Consider the following 25,340-nt stretch of genomic DNA (forward strand, 5'->3'; position numbering starts at 1 on the left):
TCTGGGTGTCTAGTGGTCTTGTGGTGTAGTGGCGGGTGAGGGAGTGTCCGCTACTAGTTTGGGCTCCGTCTGTAGGTGGTATTCCAGCTGGAGTTGGCAACTCGTTCAGTCACTGTCCTAGAAGGGAAGGGGGTTGGTAAGGGTTAAGTTGGGTGTTATCAGTGGCTTTTTGCTGTCGGTCTCCCTGAGCGCGGTTCACTGTGGTGAGCAGGCTGTGTGGGCTGGGGAGGGTGGCTTGGATGGGCGCAGCTTGGACTTTCGCCTTGTGATGCGAGAGGCCCTAGTCAGAGTGACCCACCACCGTAATTCACTGGTGGCTTCTGTCTCGCTTGAGAGTTAGCTAAATTTGCAAGTGAGCTAGATTTGAGAGTGAACTAAATTTGAGATACCTGTATAGTGGGAGAGAGGCTTATCAAATTTGAGAGGCCCATCAATGCGGTTTGGAGATCAGACAGTGCAGTTTGGGCACAGAGGCCCTGCAAAGTTTGAGACACCTGTATAGTGTGAGAGAGGCCTATCAATGCAGTTTGGAGATCACACAATGCAACTTGGGCACAGAGACCCCGCTATCAATGCAGTTTGGGATCACAAAATGCAATGTAATTCCTATATGGAGTGCCTAAGAAGCAAAACAAGTAAGTACAGCTGGCTTGGACAAGAGGATCATATTTGAAATATTATGGGGTTCCTCAGGAAATTGAACTACTATACCAAGGACATTGGAAATGAAGTATGCATACAATTGGCTACCTGGATAATTTCATCAAGTGACATATTCCATGCACTAAGTCAGAAGGGCAACGGTAGTTAGCAAATCAGCACATCAATAACTCACCATGGGCATGTCTAGAATGAGTTTGCAGGAAAGAGACCTTGAGACCAAAATGCTTCGTGATAAATCCTATCTTCAGACTTTTTAGCTCTATAGTGAAGCTATTTGAAGATGCGAGCAGTACATTTACTGTTAGCAAGCCTTAACCTCACGAGAAGTGTGCATGTCAATCTATATTAACCCGCAAACTGTTCACAATTTACCATTTTCATTTTGCATGGTGAAAATGATTTCACAGGTTGAGCATAGATTTTCAAATCAGTTGTGTTCCTTCAGTAGTCCGTGCTACTGGCATGTTGAAGTGGTAGGAACTACATTCTTATGAAGTACTTGAGCAACTAAGGAAATGTGATGTTACATGTACATCTACACAAAAGTGTCTAGTGAACACGTGTCAAGTTCCATCTCTGTATGTACCTTAATGCAATGTTTGCTCAAAAACAAAAGAAAAACGGTTGCAGATGTTTTACATGTGAAATCTTTTGTGGACAATAGGTTAGTTTGCCTGCTTGCAGTTTAAAGGAATGCCAGTACAATGCAATTAATTTCCCACCATGTAGTACATTTTAGCTTCATATCAATGTATGAAAGCCACAAAGAATGGTTCAATCTTAGTAAACTCAGTCTTGACTCTTGTCTACATATGACAGAACACTTGCGTCACATCTCAGAAACCTAGCATTATGTAGATGTTGCTACATTAGGCTTTGGGTCTTTTAAGTCTTCAAATCAATTGGTTTGATTACATGAAATATTGAGACCACTTTAGGTATGTACATGTAATGCACTCCATCTTGTTTTATCAATGAAGGAACCCTTTCGCCGGTCAGATAGCAGTGAGCCGAGTGCTTGCCCCCGATATCTGTGTGCAGCCTGATGTGGCAGATTCAAATCCCGGCAGGGTCAACTTAGCCTTTCATGCTTCCGAGGTCAATAAACGGAGCACTCTGTGGGATAATAAGGTCTTCTGTTATTTCAGCACTCTGAGACGTACGGGTGTGTAGGGCTATATAATACATTATTATTATGCATGTATGCAATGTTTGTAACTTAATCCCTTTTTTTCAATGAAGTAATGGCAAAATGGAAAGCTAGAATTTATGACCATTCACCAGCACTACATGAATTCATGGGATCTTGACCTGTGGTAGGAAGAATAAATAATCCTCTCCAATCTCTGAAGAAAAGTGAACGACCTGAATCTTTAACAGTTGTCGTTCATACGTGCAGCATTAGCTGCACAGTGTATTTAAAAGTAAGGCCCATGTCTGGTGAAAATATATTTTATTATGTCCCGGGCAGTACTCATTTTCCTCCTCGTTCGTCTCCTTCAGCTGTTACAACCAGCAAAGCAACCAAAGCCAACACAAACATGCCACTATTTGCCATTAATGTTTGCGCTCCTGTCCTATGGAAGAAGCTGCAGCCAAGATTTGAATAAAACAAGAACAAGAGAAAAAAAGCAGCAATCAGCCAAATAAAGTTCTATCTTAATTGAAAAGGTTTTTATTTAAAATGTATCATGCATTTCATGTAAACAAACACCATTCCCACCATCACTTAGAGGCAACATTACACTTTTAAACGGGGTTGGCATCAAAGCAATCAGTCTTGTGCTATTAAGAACGGTGTACAGTCAGGGTTCCTGAACAAGAACACGCAGCCATGACTACAGTGTGGACACCACTGGGTACCACTGTGTAAGCTATATTTTCACCAAGACTGACCAACAGTGACATAATCCCAAGGACAGCAGTAATGTGAAAAACTAAAAGCGATTAACCAGTAAAAATAACATAGGATAGCATTCAGTGACCAACATTCTCAGCACACAAAAAAAACGGTTTACACAATGGTTTATAGCAGTATACAGATATGTGTAACACAAACACATGTTCTTATCAAAGTCAAAGATGTTGAAATACCCGGAAAGCTATATGGGCATCGCTGAGAAGTGGCCCCTCAACCTCCACAACATTGGAATGGAGTTCTCCCGAGAGGTGGACGCTGGCTTCCATGCTCTCTGCGGAGCTCTGGCAGGCTGCCACTTCTGCAGGGTTTAGGGCTTTTGCAAGCGTGTCAAACGCCCTGAAAAGAGAGAAGGAAAACAGTTGGCCTAAGTACTCTGCTTAGCAAAATACACGGTGAAAAACAATTTGCATGCAGTCCTGGAAACATTTTTAAAGCATTCATACACACAGGTGTGTGAGTTCAAATAACATTTACACAAGGTTAAAGGTGTATATTATGAAATATGGACCATCTAAAATCTAATTGGAGAAAGGGATATTAAGTATAGAGTTAAAAAAGATATGAGGAACGTCAGCATGTCAAAAAGCAGGCCACAATCTGAAACGTCCTTTCAACAACTGCGTACCAACACGCCCTTTGCTATTGCAAATCGGTCCCAAAAAGTTTGGCTACATTTAATTTGATTTGTATTGTATTGTGATGTGCTTTGCTGTGCTGTATTCTTAACAAGCCATTTGAAGGTGCCAAGAATAGCAGAGAAATGGAGAGAGGCACGAAGGAGAAAAAGGATACAGCATATACCAATCCCAATGACAGAACATCACTTTCCAGGTGCGAAGAAAGAACATATAGAAAATGACTCACTGTATACAGGTTTTAATGCAGAGACGGCCTTTGCCATGCTCCATGCCAGCAGCTATGCCTTATTAATCAGCCTAGAGACATCGCGAAAGGTGCCAGTGGTGGGAAATAAAAGCAGCCAGGTAGGCGGATGAATCCATTCATATAGTTGAAGGTCAGTAAGACACATTTGTAGAGGGACTAGTAAGCATAGGGAGCTAACCAGCATGGAGGCAGTGGGGAGAAGTGAGTGATGAATTGGCAAATGGAAAAGTTGAGAATTCAGCACAGTAAGGCAAAGGAGTAGAGCAGGGATGGGGCAAGAAAATGTTGGAGCAGAAGTCAAGACAAATTACTCCCAAAGCAGAGATGATTAAGTGGAAAGTGAGGAGAAGGCAGACCTTTCAGATTTATAACCAGTTAATCCTTTCAGCAATGCCGGTAAACAAGACGAAACGTAGTTTTAGATGGACAAGGCAACCTGAAGGTTGCCAGCTTTAAAGGAAGGGTCCAGTAGGTTTGGGGAAAAGGGAAAAGATATTGTCAATAGGAAGGCTAAGGGTATTCGAGGCAGGGAATAGACTACTTCCATTTTAGAAGAGTTGAAGCAAAACCAGAGCCTCAAGGAGAGGTCTGGCCGAAGGCAGACAGAGAGGATAAGATTGGCATATAATTAGTAAAGAGGATCCAAATAATGAAAATGGAATTGCTGAGGGAAGAAGTGTAGAGGGTAAATTGTGGATGAAGGGCAGGAGCCTTTGGGGGCCTTCCAACAAGAGAAGGGTGGGATTAAACATTCCCATGTTCCAAGAGATTGCAGGGGAGGAGAGCAGTGATTAGTGAGATGGTGTTAACATGGATTTCTAGATTCTGGCCTGGTGGACAGAATTTAGGTGGGTGGGGGGGAGGGTTGAAACATGTGTTGGCAACACAAATAAAACACTTGTTACACTTTTCAAACCATTTACCTATGTATTTTTGGAGAGAATATACTCTCATACAGACCCAAGTACCTGGCAGAATTGTGAGGGGTCTCAAACCCATTTCTCAATTTCCTAGTCCAGGACAGTGGGGCACTGTCCTTCGAGACATCAGCGCTCGCTGCAGGGTATGCCATAAATCCCCAAACAGGCGTAGATGTTCCACTTTTCTAGTGCTCCCAATTAAAAACCAATCGAGGTTTTCCACAATATGGGAGTCATTCAAGGTGTGGCTCCACGGGGTTATGATTGCATCAACATCTGCCCTACTGAAGTCTACTAGAAGGGAACTGAGGGACGGGGGAGCTGAAAAGGACCTTAGGGACTTAGAAAACGAATATGGCAGAACGCAAGACAGAGCATTACTAGGACTGATCAAAAGGAACAGACTGAGATTCTGTGAACTGGCAGATCGAGAAACTCGGTTTATGACGAAGAAAGTACAATCCAGGTGATATGGGGAGGGCGTCTGGCCTGGCCGGCTGCTAGGAGGCATAATTAGAGGGGAACATGAAGCACAACACATCAATGGGATCACAAAACCAAACTACCATCAAACCTGACGAGATAAACATGTTTAGGTAATATTAGCAAGCATTGTTCTCTAAAAAAGACAGTGACAGAGGGGGAAGTGAGGGGGAACACTAAATTACACACATTAGATGGTGAATCCAGCAGGAAATTGATCAGCCCGATAACTGAGGAGAAAATGGCGGAAGATGTAGCCTGCGTGGCTTCTATTAAGGCCCCAGGCCCTGACGCCATTAGCATCGAGCTATACAAAGGGTATAAAAATATCCTAGTCCCTAAATTGCTCAGGGCCTGCAATACCGGTGCACTGCCGCCTTCCCTTACCGAGGCGTTCATAACAGTCCTGGCAAAACCGGGCAGACCGACTAATGTCCTCATACTGCCCACACTCTAATAAATATGGACACCAACATTTTCTCAAAAACATTGGCCAATAGACTACTGAGCCACATGCCTACACTAGTGCATCCTGATCAATCAGGATTCATCCGGGGGTGTGGGGGGGATGATCAACAGCCCTGAACTTGAGAAGGCTGTTCTGCACCATGGCACAGATCAACCCAGAGATGCCTGCAGCCGTGATGGTGCTCGACGCTGATAAAGCTTTTGACGCAGTGTCGTAGAACTTCCTCTTCGGGGGGCTCAAACACATGGGGGTAGGGGAAGGATTCTTTAAATTTGTAAAACTGCTCTATAGTAACCATAAAGCCAAAATAGGAACTAATGGCAACTATTCAAGGGAGCTAAAATTAGCCAGAGGGGCCTGTCAAGGATGCCCTTTCTCCCCCCCTGCCCTTTGCTATAACAATATAACCCTTTGCAAGCAGAATTTGCGAATCCCATTGGCATAGGGGAATTCGCATTCGAGGACCCCCACAGATCTCATTATACGCAGATGACACCTTAATATATCTAACCCCCGAAATTACCAGAGCCGATACTTGTGGAAGTAAAGTTTATTATACATTCAGGATATAAGATCAACACATTGAAATCTGAATTGTTCCCACTCAATGACAAAAGCGTCAAACCTAAACTATATGGCATGAAAGGGGCCGAGGATACTGTGAAGTACCTGGGTGTTAGGGTTGCGCAGTCAAATATTTATACGACAATAACCATGCTGACTATCTTAGTATGCTTGAGAACAAGCTTAACCTATGGGGACAATTTCCGCTGTCAATGCTAGGCCGGATAGCTGTTCTGAAAATGATAAGTCGCTCCAAAACTCCTATATTTCTTCAATACTATACCAATCTGGCCAGGACGACAGTTCTTGAATACGCTCCAGAAGCTATCAGTGGGGTTTCAATGGGGTGGGAAGACTGCCCGGGCGAAATGGGAATCTCTCACTGAACCATATAGCAGAAGGGGTGCTGCCAGCCCCCAATTATGAATTATACTACTTGTCAGCTCAATCCCAGTACGCAGGCTTCTGGTACGATCCAGACAGCAAACATGCCCATTTTGACATTGAGAAACAGTCTGCAGCACTGAATGACAAAGACTACACTAATATACAAATACGAGGGAGACCCCTGCCACTTCGACCCATTGCGCACCACCCTCGATGCGTGGAAGCGTATAAGGGTTAGACTATAAAGCACTGACCCACATGGCAAAAGTATTCGCTGTGGCACACCCCGGACCTCCCACCCACTATGGAAGCAGATATCCAAAACTCGTGGTACCCTGAGGTCAATGAAATTGGGAGATCTTTTTCCTGGGGGCAGGTTCATCACACTGAACAAATTTAAAAACAAACTAGGTAACAACTCGGTGAGAATATTACAATACTACTGCATGAGAACAGCTGTAAAAAGAAAATGGTCAACATATCCGTTTGAGCCCGAATCCAATGAATTTATAGAAATGATGATACAACAAGATAAGAGGAAATTGCTAGCGACACGATATTCTAAGATGCAGCAGTGTATACCCCTACCTACTACACAGAGAAAAATTGGAAGGCGACACAGGGTCAGCAATCGATGAACGGAAATGGCAGAAGATGTGTAGCCTGACTAAAGCAGTCTCACTCAACACACGTTTGAGGCTACAGTATAAAGTACTAAACAGACTACATTTCACCCCCAAGCCCATCACAAGATTCCACCTGCAAAACATACAGCTCTGCCTGAAGTGCAAATCTGACAACGCAGATACTATGCACATGCTTTGGAGTTGCCCCCCGATTGCCAAATATTGGCACCATATTGCACGAATACTACACAAAATGATTGGTATACCCCCAACGCCTCTGCTATTGAAATATCTCCTGGGGGACATAGGAATGGCAGAAACCAAGATACGTAGACTTTTCAACATAGGCTGCATTGTAGCATAAAAATGTATATTATTAAGATGGAAAGCAAAAGAGGCACCAACACTGAGACAATGGTATACTGAAATGGCCCCATACCGAACTCATGTTGAGAATGCAAGTGATACTTAAAGCCACAGAATATATGTAATATGACTGCAATATAAACGGTCTGACATAAGAAATAACAATGTTTAAATGTAGAAGACACCTGTATTAACTACTTGTCAATAAGAAAGTATTCCAAGTATGCAATGTAAACTGTATGTTCCTCTTGTATGCACTTGCCAGCTGTTAAAGTTCTTAAAAAACAACCAATCAAGGTAGCAATGGAGAGCAGTTCCAGACAAGGTATGCAACAAAGTTACTATTAGGTAAAAGTACCTTTCAGGTACAACTGCTTTAGACACGATGATCAATAAATCAAAAAGCAGTGAAATGTAAGAATACATCAGGTTTATTCAAAGGAGAACAGGGGGGGGTGAGAACAAATGCTTTGGGTTTGCCCTTCAATGACCTCTCCCCACCACCTCAGATTTTCCCAGACGACTACATGGGTCGACTGGGGGTAGGTTTTCCTACAGTTTGTTCCAGTGAGAGGTGCCCAAGAGCTGCGGGTGTAAGGATTCTCCCAGTCGGGTCCAGGAGCAGAGTGCAACCCTTTGACCGCGAAATGCAGGAAACACCAATGCAGACTTCTTCAGGACACTTCACAAGACCGGGAAAGGTGAGTTTCAGTGATGGCAGGAGTCCTTCCAGTTGCAGTTGAAGACCGAGTAGGATCCCTTGAAGCTAGGAGGCTGAATTGCAGCACAAGCTGGCAACTACTGAAGTTCTGGTGACGAACGCAGCACAGTGACTTCTTGCGAGATAGACCACTGATGAGCTTGTCCGTCCACACGGTGGTCCAAGAACACTTCTGAAGGCTCAGGACAGTTGGATCCTCGAGAACACGTAGAGACTGGTTAGTCCCACCAGTCCAGGCGTTCAAGCACTGCTCAGGGCCTTCCCAGAGGTCAGGTATTCCAACAGGACTTCACCAGGCATGAAGCTGTAAGGGATGCTGGGCCTCTTCTGGAGTTTTCTTTGGATCTTCAGTCACTTATTCTGCACAGGATACTTGGCTCAATGCTGAGCTGAAGTAACGGCTGCATGAGTTCTCTTATCCAAAACATAGCCTAAAAACAAGTCGAATCCCACCAGTGCTAAGGATCTGCACCATTAAAACGGCCAGCAGTGGTCAATCGGGCACACCACTGTGGGTTTCACTCATGTCCCACCCTCAGACTTTCAGGCACCATGGATGTAGAGTAGGGTCAGACAGACCACTAGCCTGAGAAAGCAGCAGCTTTCCCCAGGCACGTGCATGACCTTACATGGGATATTCTGAGCACGCAAGGCAGGACCACCACCAAACTCCAATATGGTCAAAGAAAAAATAAAAAGCTATCAGCCATTTTAGGGCACTATCCACATTTAGTAGCCATACACAGTAATCACGGATGTGCACACTAGAAATAAAACAAAAATTGTAAAAATATAATTGCTGCCACCAGCTTGTCTTTAGGCACATATTTAAGTAACCAAAACTCCCAAGTGTAAAAGACTAGGGCGATTTTAAAGTATCCCCATAGCACTGCAATGTAAGATGCTGTGTGCAATGATAAAAAGTTACCAAAAAAGGTAAGGAGACAAAAGGGAAACCTAGTTTCCCTGTACTGATAGTCCAAAGGACTAATCAATTTCCCCATACAAAATTAACAAAATGCCAGGCGAGTGAAGCTGAAGGCTTTACTTCCCTGTCTGATGAAGCAGATTGTCTCATCACTCCTTTTCCAGAGGTAGCCTCTCATGTGGCCTGGGGACGGGAGCCGCTACCTGGGCAGGACCCTGACGGTGGCTATTTGAGGGAGGACCACATGGGGGAGGCGACACTCGGGGGGGGGGGGGGTGTGGGGGGGGGGGGGGAATGGGTGAAGTGACATTGTTGGATGAGACAAGGTATTCCCCCCATTCCCTTTTAGGAACACCCCTTCAATACCCCAGGCAGGAAGAGGATCAGCGAGTGTTGGGGATGCCGACACTTACCAAAGCCTGACCAATGCAGAGAGAGGCGTGAAGGACACCGAAGCCGCCTCTTAATAATGGTGAGACCGAGAAAGCAAAAAGGGGATACCGAGGCAGTGATCAAGGGAGCTGGGAAATTGTGAAAACCAAGTGGACAAAAGTGAAATTTGGAAAACCCAAGTGTTGTGTGAGTCAAGGACCCAGACCCCTAATCACATGGTGAAAGGAATTCTGAAGGAAAACTCATACCCAGGACGACAGCAAGAGTGGACAGTGTAATTAAGACCTGGCAGGAGAACATACTAGGCGTCTTCTGAGTTTGGGACCTCCACCCAGAACTAATTGTTGGAGTATACTATCTCAAGGAAAAATCATAACCTTCGAGATATTGTCCTGGCACAGGAGTATACCAGAATGTAGGAGAAACTGAAGCAGACATTGAAAAACCTGGCAGGAGAGTATGCCAGGTGTTCCGAGAGTCCAGAGACTCCAGAGGAAGATTCATGCCCTTACGATTTTGAAATGCATGGACTGTGGAAAAGACCTGGGGAAGGGAGTAATTTTCCCTGGAGTGAGTTGCAACACCAAGAGGAGGGGGGTATCCTCTTGGTCTACAAAAAACCTGGTTATTCTTTGGAACTTTTGTTTTGCTGGAGTGAAACCTGGGGGGAAGGGAGTCATTCCCTGGAACTGTGAACATTATCCATTTGGAACATTTGTTGGATTTATACCTTTTTGTTGAACTTGAACGTGTGTGTACTTTTCAAGCCAAAGACAATACCCTTTACACCTTAAGAGTTACTTTTAGAATGAGAGGGCTAGGATAGGATTTTTGACAGGAAATGTTTGCTTTGGACATCTTGACACGGGACAGGCCTTTCATTTTGTTTTAGTTTAGGTAGGGAAATATCTGCCAGATTAGGGAAAGTGAGGAATTTTGCAACCCCTTTATTATTTCAATAAATGTTTATAGCAATCATCATGAGTCTTCTGTGTCTCATTCCTGGTTCCTCACCTGTAAAATGTCAGGACAGGTTAAAAAACAAAAGCAAAAGTATGGGGAGTCTGTAGATCTATGGAGGGGAAGTTGATAAAAGTACAATCCTTCCCAACTGCCATATATGGGAATAGCCTTCTTGAGAGGTCGGATTGAGAGGCGCCATGCCCAGATGTGGCCTGATATATGTATGGATGGATGGATGGATGTCTGTCTGGGATTCAACTATGAATTTACAGCCTCAGTGTTTGCCTGCAAGAAAGCTCAATGCGATTGAAATGTAATGTCGATTGGGTTACCACCAAATGTTTCTATGGTAGCAATTGGTCTGCCTTAAGGGTGGATTTGCAACCAGCCCTCAAAAGGTAATCTTTGTACCTTTGGTAGTAGCTGCATTGATTCATACCATCTGGTTCATCCCACTTGGCTCCAGAAGCACTGGCCAAGGACATAGCACCATCTACTGCCTGTAAAACCTATATCTTCATGGTTGGAACAGCTCTTCTCCAATATTTGTACCCCGCATGCTAGTAAGTTGAATGTAACCGTGCACGCGATTGGACGCAAAGTGGGCGTTACTAGCCCAAGAATCCCTTACCTGTGGTGTCACGCGCCGCTGCCCGCAACGTTCTTTCCCTTTCTGTGCGACGCCATTTCTTTCTTTGGACCTCTGCAATCCATTTATGCAATAAGCCACTTGCAAGCACAATTTGTCCATGGTAGTGCCTGACTCAGTATTGGCAGGACCTTCATTCTCCTGTCCCTGTACCGATTGCTTCTCACCATTGAGATGCAGCATCTAAGAAACGCAGAGGAAGAAGTAGCTCGCCACGATGCCGAGTAGTATGACAGTGCTTTCAAAAATAATATAAGTGGAGATTGTAGTATTCTCTTGCTCCTTTTTTGTTTCTTTTTTTGTATATACATTGAACAGGACTATAAGGTACGTAGCATTCTCCCAACATGGCTGCCGTAGGTATGCAGCGCCTTTGCGAATGGCACCATTCCATCCTTTTGTCAGAAACGTCAGCTTTCGAATGCGATGTAAAGGGATAATTGCAGACGGTTAGCTGGGTTGCTGAGCTGCCAAAGGCCGAATTATTAGTAGCCCGGGAATTACACCCGGATACTAATAGCAATAAGACCTGAGCCGGGAGGGGCATTACCGAGTCAGGTAATGCACCGGGGCCTTCGTTAAGCTATGGACTCTGTGGCATTCCCTGACTCGGTAATGCCCCCCTCAGCTCGGGGCTTACTGCTTAAACAGAGGTTTGCCACCATGCAGTCGCTTTGGATAACATTGGGCACCATCAGAGCACAACCTCAATTATGCCCAATACCTGCAGTTTGACACCTCCTTTTTCATAAAACCACAGGCTTTCTTTTGGAATTATCCTCTTGACTAACGCTATGTGTTTACTAAGGTCTAAAAAAATAATACATATCAGGTGTCTAGTCAAAGGATCGAATCTAAAGGGTCGACAGGTCAAAGGATCGACACCAAAGGGTCGAATTACTTTTTTAAATTATATATATTTTTTTAGGTTTTCGTTTAGGGGAAAAAAGTGTTTTTTAGCAAAAAAAAAAAAAGGGGGGGGGTTGGGAGGGGACCCCCCGTCCCAAAAAAAAAACATGTGAAGAAAAAAAAATTCGATCCTTTGACCTGTCGACCCTTTAGATTCGATCCTTTGACTGGCAACCTATATATCATACTCTGCAAATTATAATCCTTAACAGTTTCTTGAATTTTTTCGTGTGACCGTCCTTTATGACTATCCTAAAAAGCTACTCGCCTGTAATATGGGATATATTGCTCACCGTAATCTTATTTCGGATGTTTGTATCTGCTTAGATTCACATGCTATGCATAGGCCAACATCTAGTGGTAGCCACAGAGTATTACATTTATTGTTTTCAAAACTCTAAAAGGGACGTTGACAGGGGTTGCCAGTAATACTATCCCTAGTGTGATGTCCACTGTACCCATGGTCCTCCACGCGTAGAGGTACCTTAGATTGTTTTGTTTCTGACATGAGGTAGCATGAAGTGTAGCGCGAGTACAGATGTAATCAAGCAGATCATAGTAAATAAAGCGAGAACACATCCATGCACCTTCTACTCCACACGGGAGCAAGGGTGGGCACATGTGGATCTAAGCAGATCGCATAAGAAATACGATTACGGTGAGTAATGTATCCCTTCCGAGGCTTGTGGATCTGCTTAGATCACATGCTATGCATAGATTAGCGAGCAGTGTCTGGAGAAGGTGGTGGGTTGTGAGAAAGTACAGCACCAAATAGATGTTTTAGCACTGCTTGTCCCACCTGTGAATCTGCTTTAGAATGTGAGTCAATGCAGTAGTGCAGAGTAAAAGTGTGTACAGAGCTCCAGTAGCTGCTTTGCAAATGGCGTCCAGCAGGACGTTTGCAATAAAGGCCAAAAATGCTCCAGTACCCCTGGTAGAGTAAGATCTTGATGTAAAGGAGTTTTGATAATAGAGAGGAGCAGAGCAGTATGCATTTCACAATCCATCTGGAGATGGAGTTTCTTTGAAACTTGATCACATTCCCTGCCATGTGCCATGGAGACAAACAGTGTCTGTTTTTCGTAGCGGTTTTGTTTTGTTTACATAGTAAAGAACTGCCCTTACATCTAGTGTATGGAGGTTTTTCTCAGCTGAGCTTGAAGAGTTTTGAAAGAAAGCGGGTAATTCAATGGACTGCTTGACATGGAACTTGGATATTAACTTAGGTGAAAACCTAGGGTGTGTCCTTAGTACCAACTTGTCTTTGTGGATCACAAAGAAAGGGTCTTGCACTAACAAAACTTGTAGTTCACCAACGACTCCTATGTAGGTAATGGCCACCAGAAAAGAGGTTTTATAAGTTAGGTGTTTAAGGCTGGATTTGTGCATAGGCTCAAAGGGGGGGGGGACCTATGAGGTTTGCGAGTACCACATTTAGATCTCACCCTGGAGGTGGGTTTGAAATGGGGGGGTTAGGGGTAAGGCCTTTTTACTCCTTCCATGAATGCCTTAATGACAGGGACTTTCCATCAGGACACCTTGCTTTGAGAAGTGGTGTATGCGGATAGAGCCTCTAGGTGAACTTTGATGGACTTGAATACTAGGCCAGAGTCTAGTAAGTGGAGCATGTAATGAATGTGAGATGGAGTACATTCGATAGGGTTTACATTTTTGGACTGGCACCATATTACAAATCTTTTCCATTTGGGAAAGTAACAGTGTCTGGTGTTTGTGTTATGCGCCTCTTTTAGGATTTCCATGCACCTTTGAGGTTGTTTTAAAAATGACCAAACTTACTTCAGGAGCCAAGCTGCCAAGTTCATAGATTGAGGTTGTGGATGAATTGTTGTCCCCCCATGTTGGGTCAGCATGTTGAAGGGCTCATGGCCACAGGCCCCAGCACACACAAACCACACCATCTAGTGATGGGGGCAATGGGTCACTTGTCCCCACTCCTGTTACCTTGGGACTCAAACACAGGGGCCCTGGCTGGACTCAGTCCTGGCGCATTTGGCGCCAGGATCATATAAAGAAGTGAGCAGGAACACTTTATTTCAGTGCAGGAGTGCTTTTATTTCACAAGAACTTTCCAGGTGGTGCTTTATTCCAGAACGTGCACTTCCTCCCTTGGCTAGGTCTCCGCATGCTGACTCGGGGAGTGGCAGGGTGTGGCAAACAGACTGAAGCTAGTGGGCGTGGCTTCTGAGACTCAGCTATAAGCAGCCCCATCCTTCAGACTGGTGCTTCGCGGTACATTGGACCTCCGTGCAACAAGACGCTCACCGCCGTCAGGACCAGCAGCAGACTTGCCTGATTGAATCCTGTGCTGCAACTGCTGCTTACCTGGACTCCGGCGCTCATCTACACGGCAGCAGTCCATCTTCCTGACAACACAGAGAGCTTGATCTCGACGCAGCAGCACCCGCGGTCATTATTCCAACAAAGCCGAATTCCTGAAAAGACGACAAGACAAGGTTAGAATAACTACCGACACGTAATTTTGGGTTGCGCTGCATTTAAAACCCACGCGCACACCTAGAGGTTACTTACCAGTTACCAGACCATCGTAACTACTCACCTATGTCCGGTTCTGCTTCAACCTCTGCAGCGACCGCTGGAACCACAGGATCACCTGCATGGGGAAAGAACAGAGAAAGACATACACTGAACGGACACTAGATCAAGAACAAACTTTACAAATAAAATTGCGAAAGTCAAAAGACTAGCAGGCGAGTGAAAACAATCGAAACACTTACCAGCAAGATAAGTGGACTAGCCGCAGCCGGCCTGGGCAACCACGACAAGGGACCAGTGAAGGATCTTGGTCCATTAAACAAGTTCCCCTGCCCGAAGCAGCAGGATGGAGAGCTCGCCATTATCATTAAACAGGTGAGCCCTCCAGAGTTAGCGCATTCCCTGGGAAAGCAGGTCTTGGGAGAAGAGATCTGAAGAGGTGGTCAGAGCCGTAAACTGCATACATACAACACTCTAATATTCACGCAGGAATTGCGCTGTCCCGCCACAACCATCCACATAGGCGGAGAGGGAAAAGCCAGACGAGAGGTTTCACCCCTGGGAGGGCTGCGACCGTGCCCCAACGCCTCCGCAGAGACCAGATGAGCGTAACAGAGGGGCATGGGTGTTTGATCGGATCGCACATCACCAGTTTGCGCAGATGCGGAAACCAAGGTTGTCTTGCCTAAACAGGAGCAACCAGGATTAGAGTGATTTGTTCCTGGTGCATCTTGTTCACGATCCTGCTCAGTAGCGGTGTTGGGGGAAGTGCAAGCAAATTTCCCTGACCTGCTCATCCACAGGTCGATCCCCCTCGATCCGGGTTGGGGGACACCTGGATGCAGAGTCTGGGCATTGTGCGTTTAGGCTTGTGGCAAACATATCTAACAGAGGACAGCCCCAGAGCGAAAAGATATTGTCTGAAATGTTTCTGCCGAGCTGCCACTCGTGCTCTTCTGGTAGAGGATCTCTGCTTAGTGAGTCTGCTAGAGAATGCAGTTCTCCTGGAATGTGTTGCAAAACTAGTAACATGTTGTGCTTGAGTGCCCAGTTCCAAATCTTTTGGGCTAGCCTGGACAGATGTTGGGGAGGATTCTCTGAAATTTGCCAATTCCCTCCACCTTAGGGACACTCAGCACCTTTGCTGGATTTTGAGGACTTGTTTTTTTAACCTGGAGAGAGAGGCCCTTTTTCCCCACTCTTGTGTCTTTTAATGTGATTTTTTACCTACGTCTTTCTTTTGGTTATGGAGTCTGACAAGCTCCATAGGCATCATCTTTTACATTGCATCACACAGCACCTTCAGTGCAGTGGCGCAGGGAAGTCTTTCAGATTTCCCCAATGGTTAAATACCTTTCTCTGGGATAAACTACTGTTTCCCAGAGCGGTAAAGTCAAATTTACTTGATTTACCATTTTAACTTTCTAGACCCAGCACACACTATCTTACAATAGAGTGCTGGAGGGGTTACTTAGCATCCCGTGTCTAGATCCTCATGTAACATTTTTGATGTTACCCTTTGCTCACTGAACGGCTGGTGGCAGTGGTTTCATTGGAAATGCCATGGTTTGCATTTACCGCGGGCTGCGTTCGCAGCTCTGGTAAAGCACCGCACGAGCCATCTTTGAAAAAATGCCCTCTGGTCTTTTTTCGCCATTTCTTTGTGGAAAGATCCTTCTAGAGATTTTCTCTGTGCGCCAAACCAGGTTTGGTCTCTTTGTTCATTTCACCTTTGGCGGGATTCAGGAGTGAAGCCCGGCTCTGGCTCCAGATTGTCTGGGGGTAGGCAGGAAGTGCGGGAGGTGGCCGAAACTCCCTGTGCTTAGTCTCCTAGGAGACCCAAATGCACTCTGTGGTGATTGGCTGGCTGACTGTCCGGCAAGGACAGCCATCCTGCTGGGTGAGTGACAGCTAGGCTGGAATGAATGGGAGAGAACTGTAGAAAAGGCGAGTCTTTTGGCTTGGAAGGCAGAGTCGACCACTGGACGAAGGAACCGAAGAACAACTTGAAGAGGCCAACTGCTGCAAATCCTGGACGGTTGGTTTGACCGGTGAAGCCCTGCTGCAGTGCCGAAACGCCAAATTTGCATCGACAGAGAAGCCCCTGCAAGGACGACTTCTCCCTTTGAGTTGGTGGGACCAATCAACTCCAAAGTAAGCCACCTGGACATCCATCTCAGAGCTGGTTGAATTTCCACAGAGTTGCTGCTATAAACCGTATAGCCAGGGAGAGGAACACCATATTGTGCGCGTTTCTTTTAAGCTGGCCTAGAGCTTTTGGAAGATCCTACGGACCCACAAGAAGCAGGACTGACGAAGCCTGAGCCCCCTCAGAGTGCGGGACCCCAGAAGCAAGGAAAGTCCATCTCCACAGCCAGGAACAGCAGTGTTGCTATTTGCGGTAGACGCGATGAGCTGAAACACTGAACAGTCACTGAAAGTGAAGTTTGCCGGTTGCGAGTTTTCACCGTCCCAGTGCATTGCAGGAGTCCCCCGACGTCCTCCCTCTTGTCCCCACGACGGAGGTCCAGGAACAGGAAGATCAGCAGGGATGCACAGGAAGAGAAGTCATCAGCTGCATGTTTTTCTTCCTTTCTAAGGTACTGTAAAAAGTCTGAGAGAACTTTCCTCTTACTGTAGAGTGCTTCCAACTTCTACAACTCACAAGTCTAACCAGTTAGTGGCCCTATATTTGTTTCTTCTTTTCATCAAAGACTCCTAACAACTTGTGCAAAGACTTTTCCATTTATTTACCGGAAGTGCTTCATCCTATACAAGACTTTTGCCCATTGACTTTGGCTTAGCCTATTGAATTGTATAACTCTTGAGGGATCCAAAAGTATTTGCCTGCTTAAGAATATTTGTGGTCTCTTGTTCCAATAACCTTTGCATTTTGAATACGCTTAGAATTTGGTAAAAGGCAAACAGTAAGATATTAACGTCCCCAGCAGCCTCGCTATTGAAGTCACCTGTGGGTGTAGGTTGTGTCTGTGTACCATCCCAAAAGGGTCTTTACTGATTTAGAAACTAAGAGTATACAGTATTGAAGTGTATTTGTGTTACTATTATAGTGCTCCCTTCTGAAGAAGGCTTATTCTAACTGACTGATAAATAAATTAATATTTGTTTATGCAAGAAACCTTGAGTGTAAGAGTTTATTTGAATACTTGTAACTGTGAATCTGTGTGCAACTCAACTACAGCTCACATTGACCCCCCTGGAGATGAGCCTGGCTGCTCAACACGCTACCAAAACGGAAGTACAAGCTTATACCAAAGGTTGGGTTTCCTATACTTTTAGTCAGAGTTATGCCTAGTGGTCCCAGAGGGTACTGCATGCATACTTTACCTAACAGGAGGCTACACACTGTGGGAATCCTTCCAGGGAAACTTCCTGTTACAGGAAGGACAGAATTTAAAAGAGGGGTACTTTCCATAGTATGGAAGGATGGCAGCCTGGCGAAATACAAGGCAGTATAGGGGAATATGCATTCTCTAAACGAGATGGATTATGACCTCCCCCACTCTCCCTACTGTATAGGGCCGAGGCCCGATGGGGCCTAGGTAGATAGTAGACAAAGCTTATAGAGATGGGAGTCGTCGTCGACGGATGGTCTTGACCTCAAAAGCAGTCGCCTGAGATCTTACGGTGTACAGACCTCGAAAGGACAGAAAGAAAGCCTACCTTTTTTAATAAGTAATGGCGTCAGCCACAAGAAGGAACTCTGCGATATGTGTCAGACTATGATTTCTGAAAAAATAACAATTTGAGGGACCTCGATGCATGACTGACCATGGGTACAGAGGACGTCGCGCTTGGGATAGTATTACTGGCACGCCCTGTTAATGTTCCTTTTCGAGTTTAAAAAAACAAAACATTTAATACTCCGCAGCTAGTCGGCCTACGCATAGCATGTGATCCAAGCAGACCCACAAGCCTCAAACTGCGTTACATAATTTTGTACAGCTATCTAAAGGATATATTGTAATATACACTGAATAAGGTGATGAATGCCAAACACCCGCAACATATGGGTGGAGTAGCCTTGGCTAGTCGTCGCCGTGCACCGACTGGATTGGGAATGCTCTCTGGGCTAGATTTGAAGCGACCCACAAATGCCTACCTGCCCCGCATACAGACAGGTGTCACGTAGGTGGCCGAGGCCGAACTTGGGTAAGGTTAAGTGGATGCCATGTGTGAAATGGACTGCAAGTATCGGACGGCCCAGATAAGGACAGAGAGGCAGAGACGCTCCAACACTGTCATGATCCCTACCCCTGACCCCCACTGTCAAGTCAGCTTGCCAGGGAGGGCCAGGTTTCGGTGTTCCATTATGGCCTTAAAGGCCTTGAAATCTCACCAGAGACTCTCTTGGAGTCAGTCATGGCACATTTGGCACCAGGCTCATAATCACTATGGAGAACACCTTTAGGTTAGGACTATTTTACTTGGAACTACTTTCTTGGGGACTTCAGTCAACATGGAGGCACTCACATAGCTCAGTTACCAAGAACTGAGCTATGCGGTATAGTGTTTAGGATGTGGCTGGCCTGGGACTACTTTACCTGGACTACTTTACTTGAAGGCTATTTAAACCACACCCAAACAGCAGAACATGCGTTACGTTATCCTGCTGTTTGCAGCGTAACGCTCACCGTGTCCAGTTGGGTCTCCAGTGTTCTTTGATGCCAGCTATTCTTGGAACCGCGTGCCTGCAGAGAGAAAAAGAACATAGTTATTGGAATCTTACCTGTGAGTAGCATCCTGTCTTCAGCTCCTGACTTTGCTTACCTGGAGACATTCAATCCAGCGAACTCCATCATCTGGGCACCGCATGCTTCCCGGAAGGCAGCAACCTGAAAAGGAGAAAGAAGAATGGCATCAGTGAGCGCATTCCCACGGTTCCACACGAACAATGAAAATCACAAGATTCTCACCTGGTTAGTCGCCTCTTGGTCAGCATCATTCCGGAACATCACTCCAACCGGCGAAGAGCACCGCGGCCTATGAAAGAAGGGGAAAGACACAGGTTAGTATATACAAGGCAAAACAGCACCACGCATCGCGCATTACTTACTGGGCAGCATTGCGCACACCACGCCTTCATTTACCAGCTCGTGCTCAGCTCCAACCCGCACGAAAACGCCAAAATCTCTTTGCACACCTAAAGAGAAGAAATAAGACATAATTAACAATAAGAGGAAGGAAGGAAAGGAAAGAACAGAATAGAGTACAAAGACTGTAAAGCAGCAAGACCTACCTTAAAGACACTCAAAAGGGCTCACACCAGTGAAGCAACTTGGTCGCTCACGCCCACACGAGACCACGCACCCCTGCCACGAAGAGCAGGATGGAGAGCACGCCTTCTGAAAGAATTAAGGTGAGGAGAGGACCAAGGAAAGGTTTTGAAACCAAGGGAGGCTCAACTTCCATCGGAGGCACTACCCAGGGATCGGGGAAGAGGGTTCGAGGCGCATATCATCCAACCAGGGCTGTGAGGTGTCCCCGTGGATACCAGGTGAGCGTAACAAAACCCTTCTGGGGAGAATATGGAAATTTAGCACCGCAGTTCCATACAGCAATGCTAATTAACCAATCCACTAACTATTTCACCCCTCTGCATACACCCCTCAAACTCTAACCAAACAACCACACACCTACAACACAACAATCTGCACAAACTTCACTATACTGCAACAACAAAACAAACCACACAGACTCGTAAAACAGCACACGAGGACTACTGATCGTAAAACACCACAAGCGCAGCCAACGGACCCACCGGGCTGAAGCAGCCAACAGCACATCACTGCTCTCTTGCACTTTTCCAGTTTATTCCCACTAACTCACCCACCCTTCCCCTTACGCCTATCTTTCAGAGCCCCAAGAGTGCCAGGGGACCACTCCGGTGGCGATAGTGCGCGGTACAAATATCCTTTAACATTAACATGCACCGGGATATTCCATTGTGTGTTGCATGATACCTTAACTTCTCTGCTGCGCTGAACCCATGAAGAGTCAGGTCATTAAAAAAAAAAAAAAAGCCCTGCAACAGAGGTGTGGATTGATCTTCCTGAACGCTAAACGTGGGGTCTAGGAAAATCCTAACAAACAGCAAGTTATTTCTGTGTGCAGGAGTTTGTCTTGAGGGCCCCCAAAGACCATGATTTTGATAAACAAATAGCCCCAATCCCCTGCCGGCTGGACTGAGCAATCCGGCGTATCCTGAAATAGATTACAATGACCATAAATTACCCTTGAGGGTATGCTTTTCATGGGAAAATGACAGCAAGGACATTTGAACCCGTTAGGGGATAACATTTTCTTTGACGGGGGCTGGGCTCTAGCAACGCCAGGTGACTACATAGATTTGCATTGGTCTCATTTTGGGACTGGGCAATAGATCAATTGGAAAGCAAGATGCCATGATCTACTGAGAACAAGCCTTCCCTGTTCATGTTTAAGACCAGGATCTTGCAGTAAGTTTTGAAGGATCTTGCATTCCAGAAAGGCTGGATAGAGTGACCAGGAGCAGAAGCTTTGTCATTTCTTTAGGGAAGGGTGCCTCTTAAGTAGAGGTAGCTCACCGCTGCCTATAGGAAGCACTTCTGTGAACACACTATAGGCTAATCGGGCACAAACCGAATACATTTGTACGGATGGTGCAATCGGAAACTGAAGACCGCAATGTGCAATTCTGTAGAGCCACTGATATTAGCCAATCCTCCATTTGAAGTGCCTCAAAAATGTTAGCCAAGGTCGGACAGATGCTTAATCAGCCGGCTCCCTGGTTTCCCGACAACCACACTCGTAATGAGGCCCACAGACACTGGGACACTGGGTTAGAGACACTGCCACTTGCATAAGGCTGAAAAGACAAAACAGCCCACAAGAACTTGGAAAAGCAGGAGCCTTGATGGGGTTGAGACACAGACTCGCCTATGGTCAGGGTGATCAAGCAGCCCACGAGATGCTGAGAGAAACAGAAGCCCTGAAGGGGTTAAAGGCAGTGCCACTCATGTATGGCCACCGAGGCCGAATCACACGAGAAACTAAAGGAACTAGGGAACCCGGAGGGGGTAATGCCAGTGTAAGAATTATACAGCCTATGAGGCCCATCAGCCCAAGAGAGGCTGATAAGTGCAAGACTCTTTAAGAGGTTAAGAATCTTGAGCAGTTCCAGAGACTGCTTCACCTAGAGGGAGAACTTTGTGATATCACAAGACTCCTGTTAAAAGCTTCTAGTGGTGCCTTCTAAATGGAGTACCAAAATAATGCTCGCTTTTAAACTGTGACCAAGGTTGCTGATGGGTACAGGACGAGTTTTCTCCAAAGCATAAGAACCAGGCGTCTTTTTCAAACTGTATGCAAAGACCGATTTCACCCAGAAAGAGGGAAAAGAAAAGTACAGAAGGAGTGGGGGTCAAGTGACAGCCATCCCAAACAGTGGAGTAGAACACTTTCCTAGAGATGCATTTTATTATGGTCAGTGGTAGGGCAGGCAATAGGACAAGAATGGGTTGAGGACAGAGAAAGGTTGTCAATTTTGAATACATCCCGACAAGCACCTTCTTTATGTTTTTCTTAGCATAGGGAACCACCATAGGGCAAGGATATGCATTTATTTTCTTTAATAAAAGCCAACCAGAATCAAAATATCGTTGTGTCCGTCCCCCATGTCCGACTTACCACACTAAAAGGGCTTGGCCATGTGGCTCTTAACTAGGGGGCTCTTAACTAGGGGACGAAGTTTCAGGGGTTTCTACTGTGTAGAGATATAACATGTGTGGGTTGTTAACGGAAATGTCCTATTCTGTTCCCTTTTCTTCAGTCTAGCGGATTTACTGGCTGTATCTTGGCTTGAAACTGTAGATGCACAGGGCGCTGACATTTAACAAAATCTATTTCTTTGTGTTCATAATTGCATTAAAAGCAGAAGATTGCTTACCCTTGGAGGCTTGCCTACCCTTAAAGGCTAGTGAGGTTGAAGTCTTAGTTACTTACCTGCAACTGAATTTATCCAGCATTGGTATCTTTCATAGATTCACATGCTTGAATATTCCCCGTCTTCAGACTGGGAATCCTCTGTGATGAAAATAATTATACATTTTATTTTAACATACACATTGCTACATAGCAATGCATGTACATAGCCCATTACGTCCTATGAGCCATTCTATTGTGTAGTCCCTTCACCTCACTTTGGTCCTTTATGACCCCAACCAATGAGGTGGCAAGGCTTAAGCTCCGCCCCAGGCAGCCATCTTCAGATTTTGAACTGTAGAGACTACAGTATGATGGATGCTGAGCATAGGAGCAGCCTCTCAGGGGAGGCGGGTGGGCGCATGTGAATCTATGAAAGATACCAATGCTGGAGAAATACAGTTACAGGTCAGTAACTAAGACCTCTCCATCATTGGATCCTTCATAGATTCAGATGCTTGAATAGAATATCGAGCATTTAAACAAAACATGCCACCATCATATCCATATATGCAAATACAGAAAAAAACATTTCTGATCAAACCTTTACCATGCAGCAACACAACAGTTACATGATCCAAGAAAGGTGGGAAAAGGAGGCTGGTCCTACCTTATGCAAAGAGATGGCGGAGCACTGCCTGTCCAACTTCATTTTTTTGTTGGTATCTTCAGCCAGGCAGTAGTGTTTAACGAATGTGTGCAGAGTGCTCCACGTGGCGGCTCTGCATATGTCCTTCAGGGCCACCCCTGCGTGGAATGCTGTTGACGTCGCTCTCCCTCTGGTGGAGTGCGTGGACAGTGGTCTGGAAAGGGGGTCACCTTTCGTCTGATGGCAGTGGGTGATGCAAGAGGAGACCCAGCGCGCCAGACCTAGTTTGGAAATATGCTGGCCCTTTGTGTGGCCAGAGAAGGCGATGAACAGCCTATTTGAAGAACGGAACTCTCTAGTCCTTTACAAATAAAACTTTAAAACTCTTGCTATGTCGAGAGAATGCAATGTTTGTTCTGCTCCCGAAGAATGATACTGGAAGAAAGTTGGTAAGACGATGCATTCTGTGAGCGTCATTTCCGATACTACCTTCGGAAGGAACTTAGGGTGTGGTCTTAAAATGACACGGTCCTTATGGAACAAGGTGAAGGGAGGTGCAGAAGAGAAGGCTTTTAACTCACTGATCCTCCTGGCTGAAGTAATGGCTATTAAGAAAGCAGTTTTCCATGACGAGAACTTTATGTCACACCTATGGATGGGCTCGTAAGGAGACTCCATGAGGGCTGTTAGCACAGTGTTCAAGCCTCAGACTGGAACCGGTGTGGGTGTAGACGGGTATGTACATAGAAGTCCTTTAAGGAAGACCTTAACGGCCAGAAGGGAGAGTGAGGACCATCGCCGGGGCCGTCATGTATGCCGTAATGGCTGACAGCTGGACCTTGATTGAAGACAGCGAAAGACCTGGTTTGGCTAAGTACAATAAGTAGGAAAGTACTTGCACAACCGAAGCGATGAGGATCAATAGCGTGCGTCTCACACCACTTAGAAAAACAAGTCCATTTCTTAGTGTAAGTGATGCGTGTAGAAGCTGCCCTTGAGGCCCCGATTATATCCCAGCATTCTGCAGGCAGATTGAGATTCATCAGCTTGTGTTGCTCAGGAACCAGGCCTTGAGAAACAGGCTCGCTGGATCATGATGGAGGACCTTGAGGTTCTGTTGCGTCAATAGATACTGATGCGCCTTGAGGCGTATCGGGGGCCATCGGGACAGATTCTGGAGGGTCGAGTACCAGACCTGCCGTGCCCAGTCCGGTGCAATTAGGATCATAGAACACTTCTGCTACCTCAGTCTGCGCAGTATCCTGGAGATGAGGGGAAAGGGGGGGGGAGGCATATAGGAACTTGCCCGTCCAATTCACTGAGACCGTGTCTCCCAATGACTGACTCTCTGGGTACCTGGAGGCGAAAACTTTGCATTACTTGTTGGCTCTGTTGGCAAAAAGATCGAAATGTGGATGGCCCTATAAGGCGAAAATCTGCTGGGCTTCCTTCTCATCCAGCTCCCACTCGTGTGAAGACGTGTAGTCCCTGCTCAGCTTGTCCACTAGGACATTGTCCATTCCCGGAAGATGTTCTGCCTTGATTTGGACTCTGTGGTGCAAGGCCCATGCCCATGCCCATGCCCATAGTAGTTGAGCTTCTTGAAACAAGATCTGACCTCGTGCCTCCTTGCTTGTTTGTGTAGTGCATGGAGGTCGTGTTGACTGTCTGTACACCGAGTACCTGCACCGCTACTACTGGAAGGAAAGCTTTCAGTGCCCACCAAATTTCCCCGAGTTCCAACACGTTGATGTAGAGTTGTGACTCCTGGGGTGACCAGGAGCCCTTGGTTTGTAGGTCCGCAAGATGAGCGTCCCAGCCCGAAAGAGAAGGGTCGACATTGGTGCCTGAAACGGCATATCTGTAAGAGGTTCTGCAGTGTTCCACCATCGAAGAGCCTTGTGCAGAGTCGTAGGAATCTGGACGATGTCCTCCCACGAGCCGAGAGCTTGTTTCCATTGGTGGTCCAGTGCCTCCTGAACAGGCCGCATCCGAAGTCTGCAATTCGGTATGTGGAATATACATGAGGACATCATGCCCAGAAGGGACTTGTAAGAGGGCACAGATGTCGCTTCTCTCCCTAAGAAACAAGAAGTCAAGTGGAGAATTGCTGATGCTCTTTCTGCCAACGGTCTCACTCTGGGAATGTTGGTGTCGAGATCGGCTCCCAGGAAAGAAACTGTCCAAACCCAACTTTCTTAGGAGACTTGATGTCTTTGAAACTGCCAAGCGCGCGCTTGAGGCGGCACTCGCTTTTATCAACCAGTCGTCCAGATATGGAAAGACTTCTGTTCCTGTCCTCCTGAGTTTTGTAGCCAGTGGTGCTAGGCATTTTGTAAACACCCTTGGTGCTGATCTCAGACCGAACGGGAGCACTCGAAACTGAAAATTAAGATCGCCCACAGTG

At 45.9% G+C, this 25,340-nt stretch overlaps 1 protein-coding gene across 2 annotated transcripts in view; it reads right to left on the minus strand.

Annotated features, from left to right (window-relative positions):
* The window catches only part of NR2C1 (nuclear receptor subfamily 2 group C member 1), a 614,538-nt gene that overhangs the window by 186,841 nt on the left and 402,357 nt on the right, over positions 1 to 25,340 (minus strand). For both annotated transcript variants that reach the window (XM_069629809.1, XM_069629810.1), the window contains exon 10: positions 2,758 to 2,920. In XM_069629809.1, coding sequence (XP_069485910.1) covers positions 2,758 to 2,920 — 163 coding nt within the window. The remainder of the gene's footprint in view (positions 1 to 2,757; positions 2,921 to 25,340) is intronic.

The sequence above is a fragment of the Ambystoma mexicanum genome, chromosome 12 (genome assembly GCF_040938575.1).
Source record: "Ambystoma mexicanum isolate Mex_15411 chromosome 12, UKY_AmexF1_1, whole genome shotgun sequence".
Lineage (NCBI taxonomy): Eukaryota > Metazoa > Chordata > Amphibia > Caudata > Ambystomatidae > Ambystoma > Ambystoma mexicanum.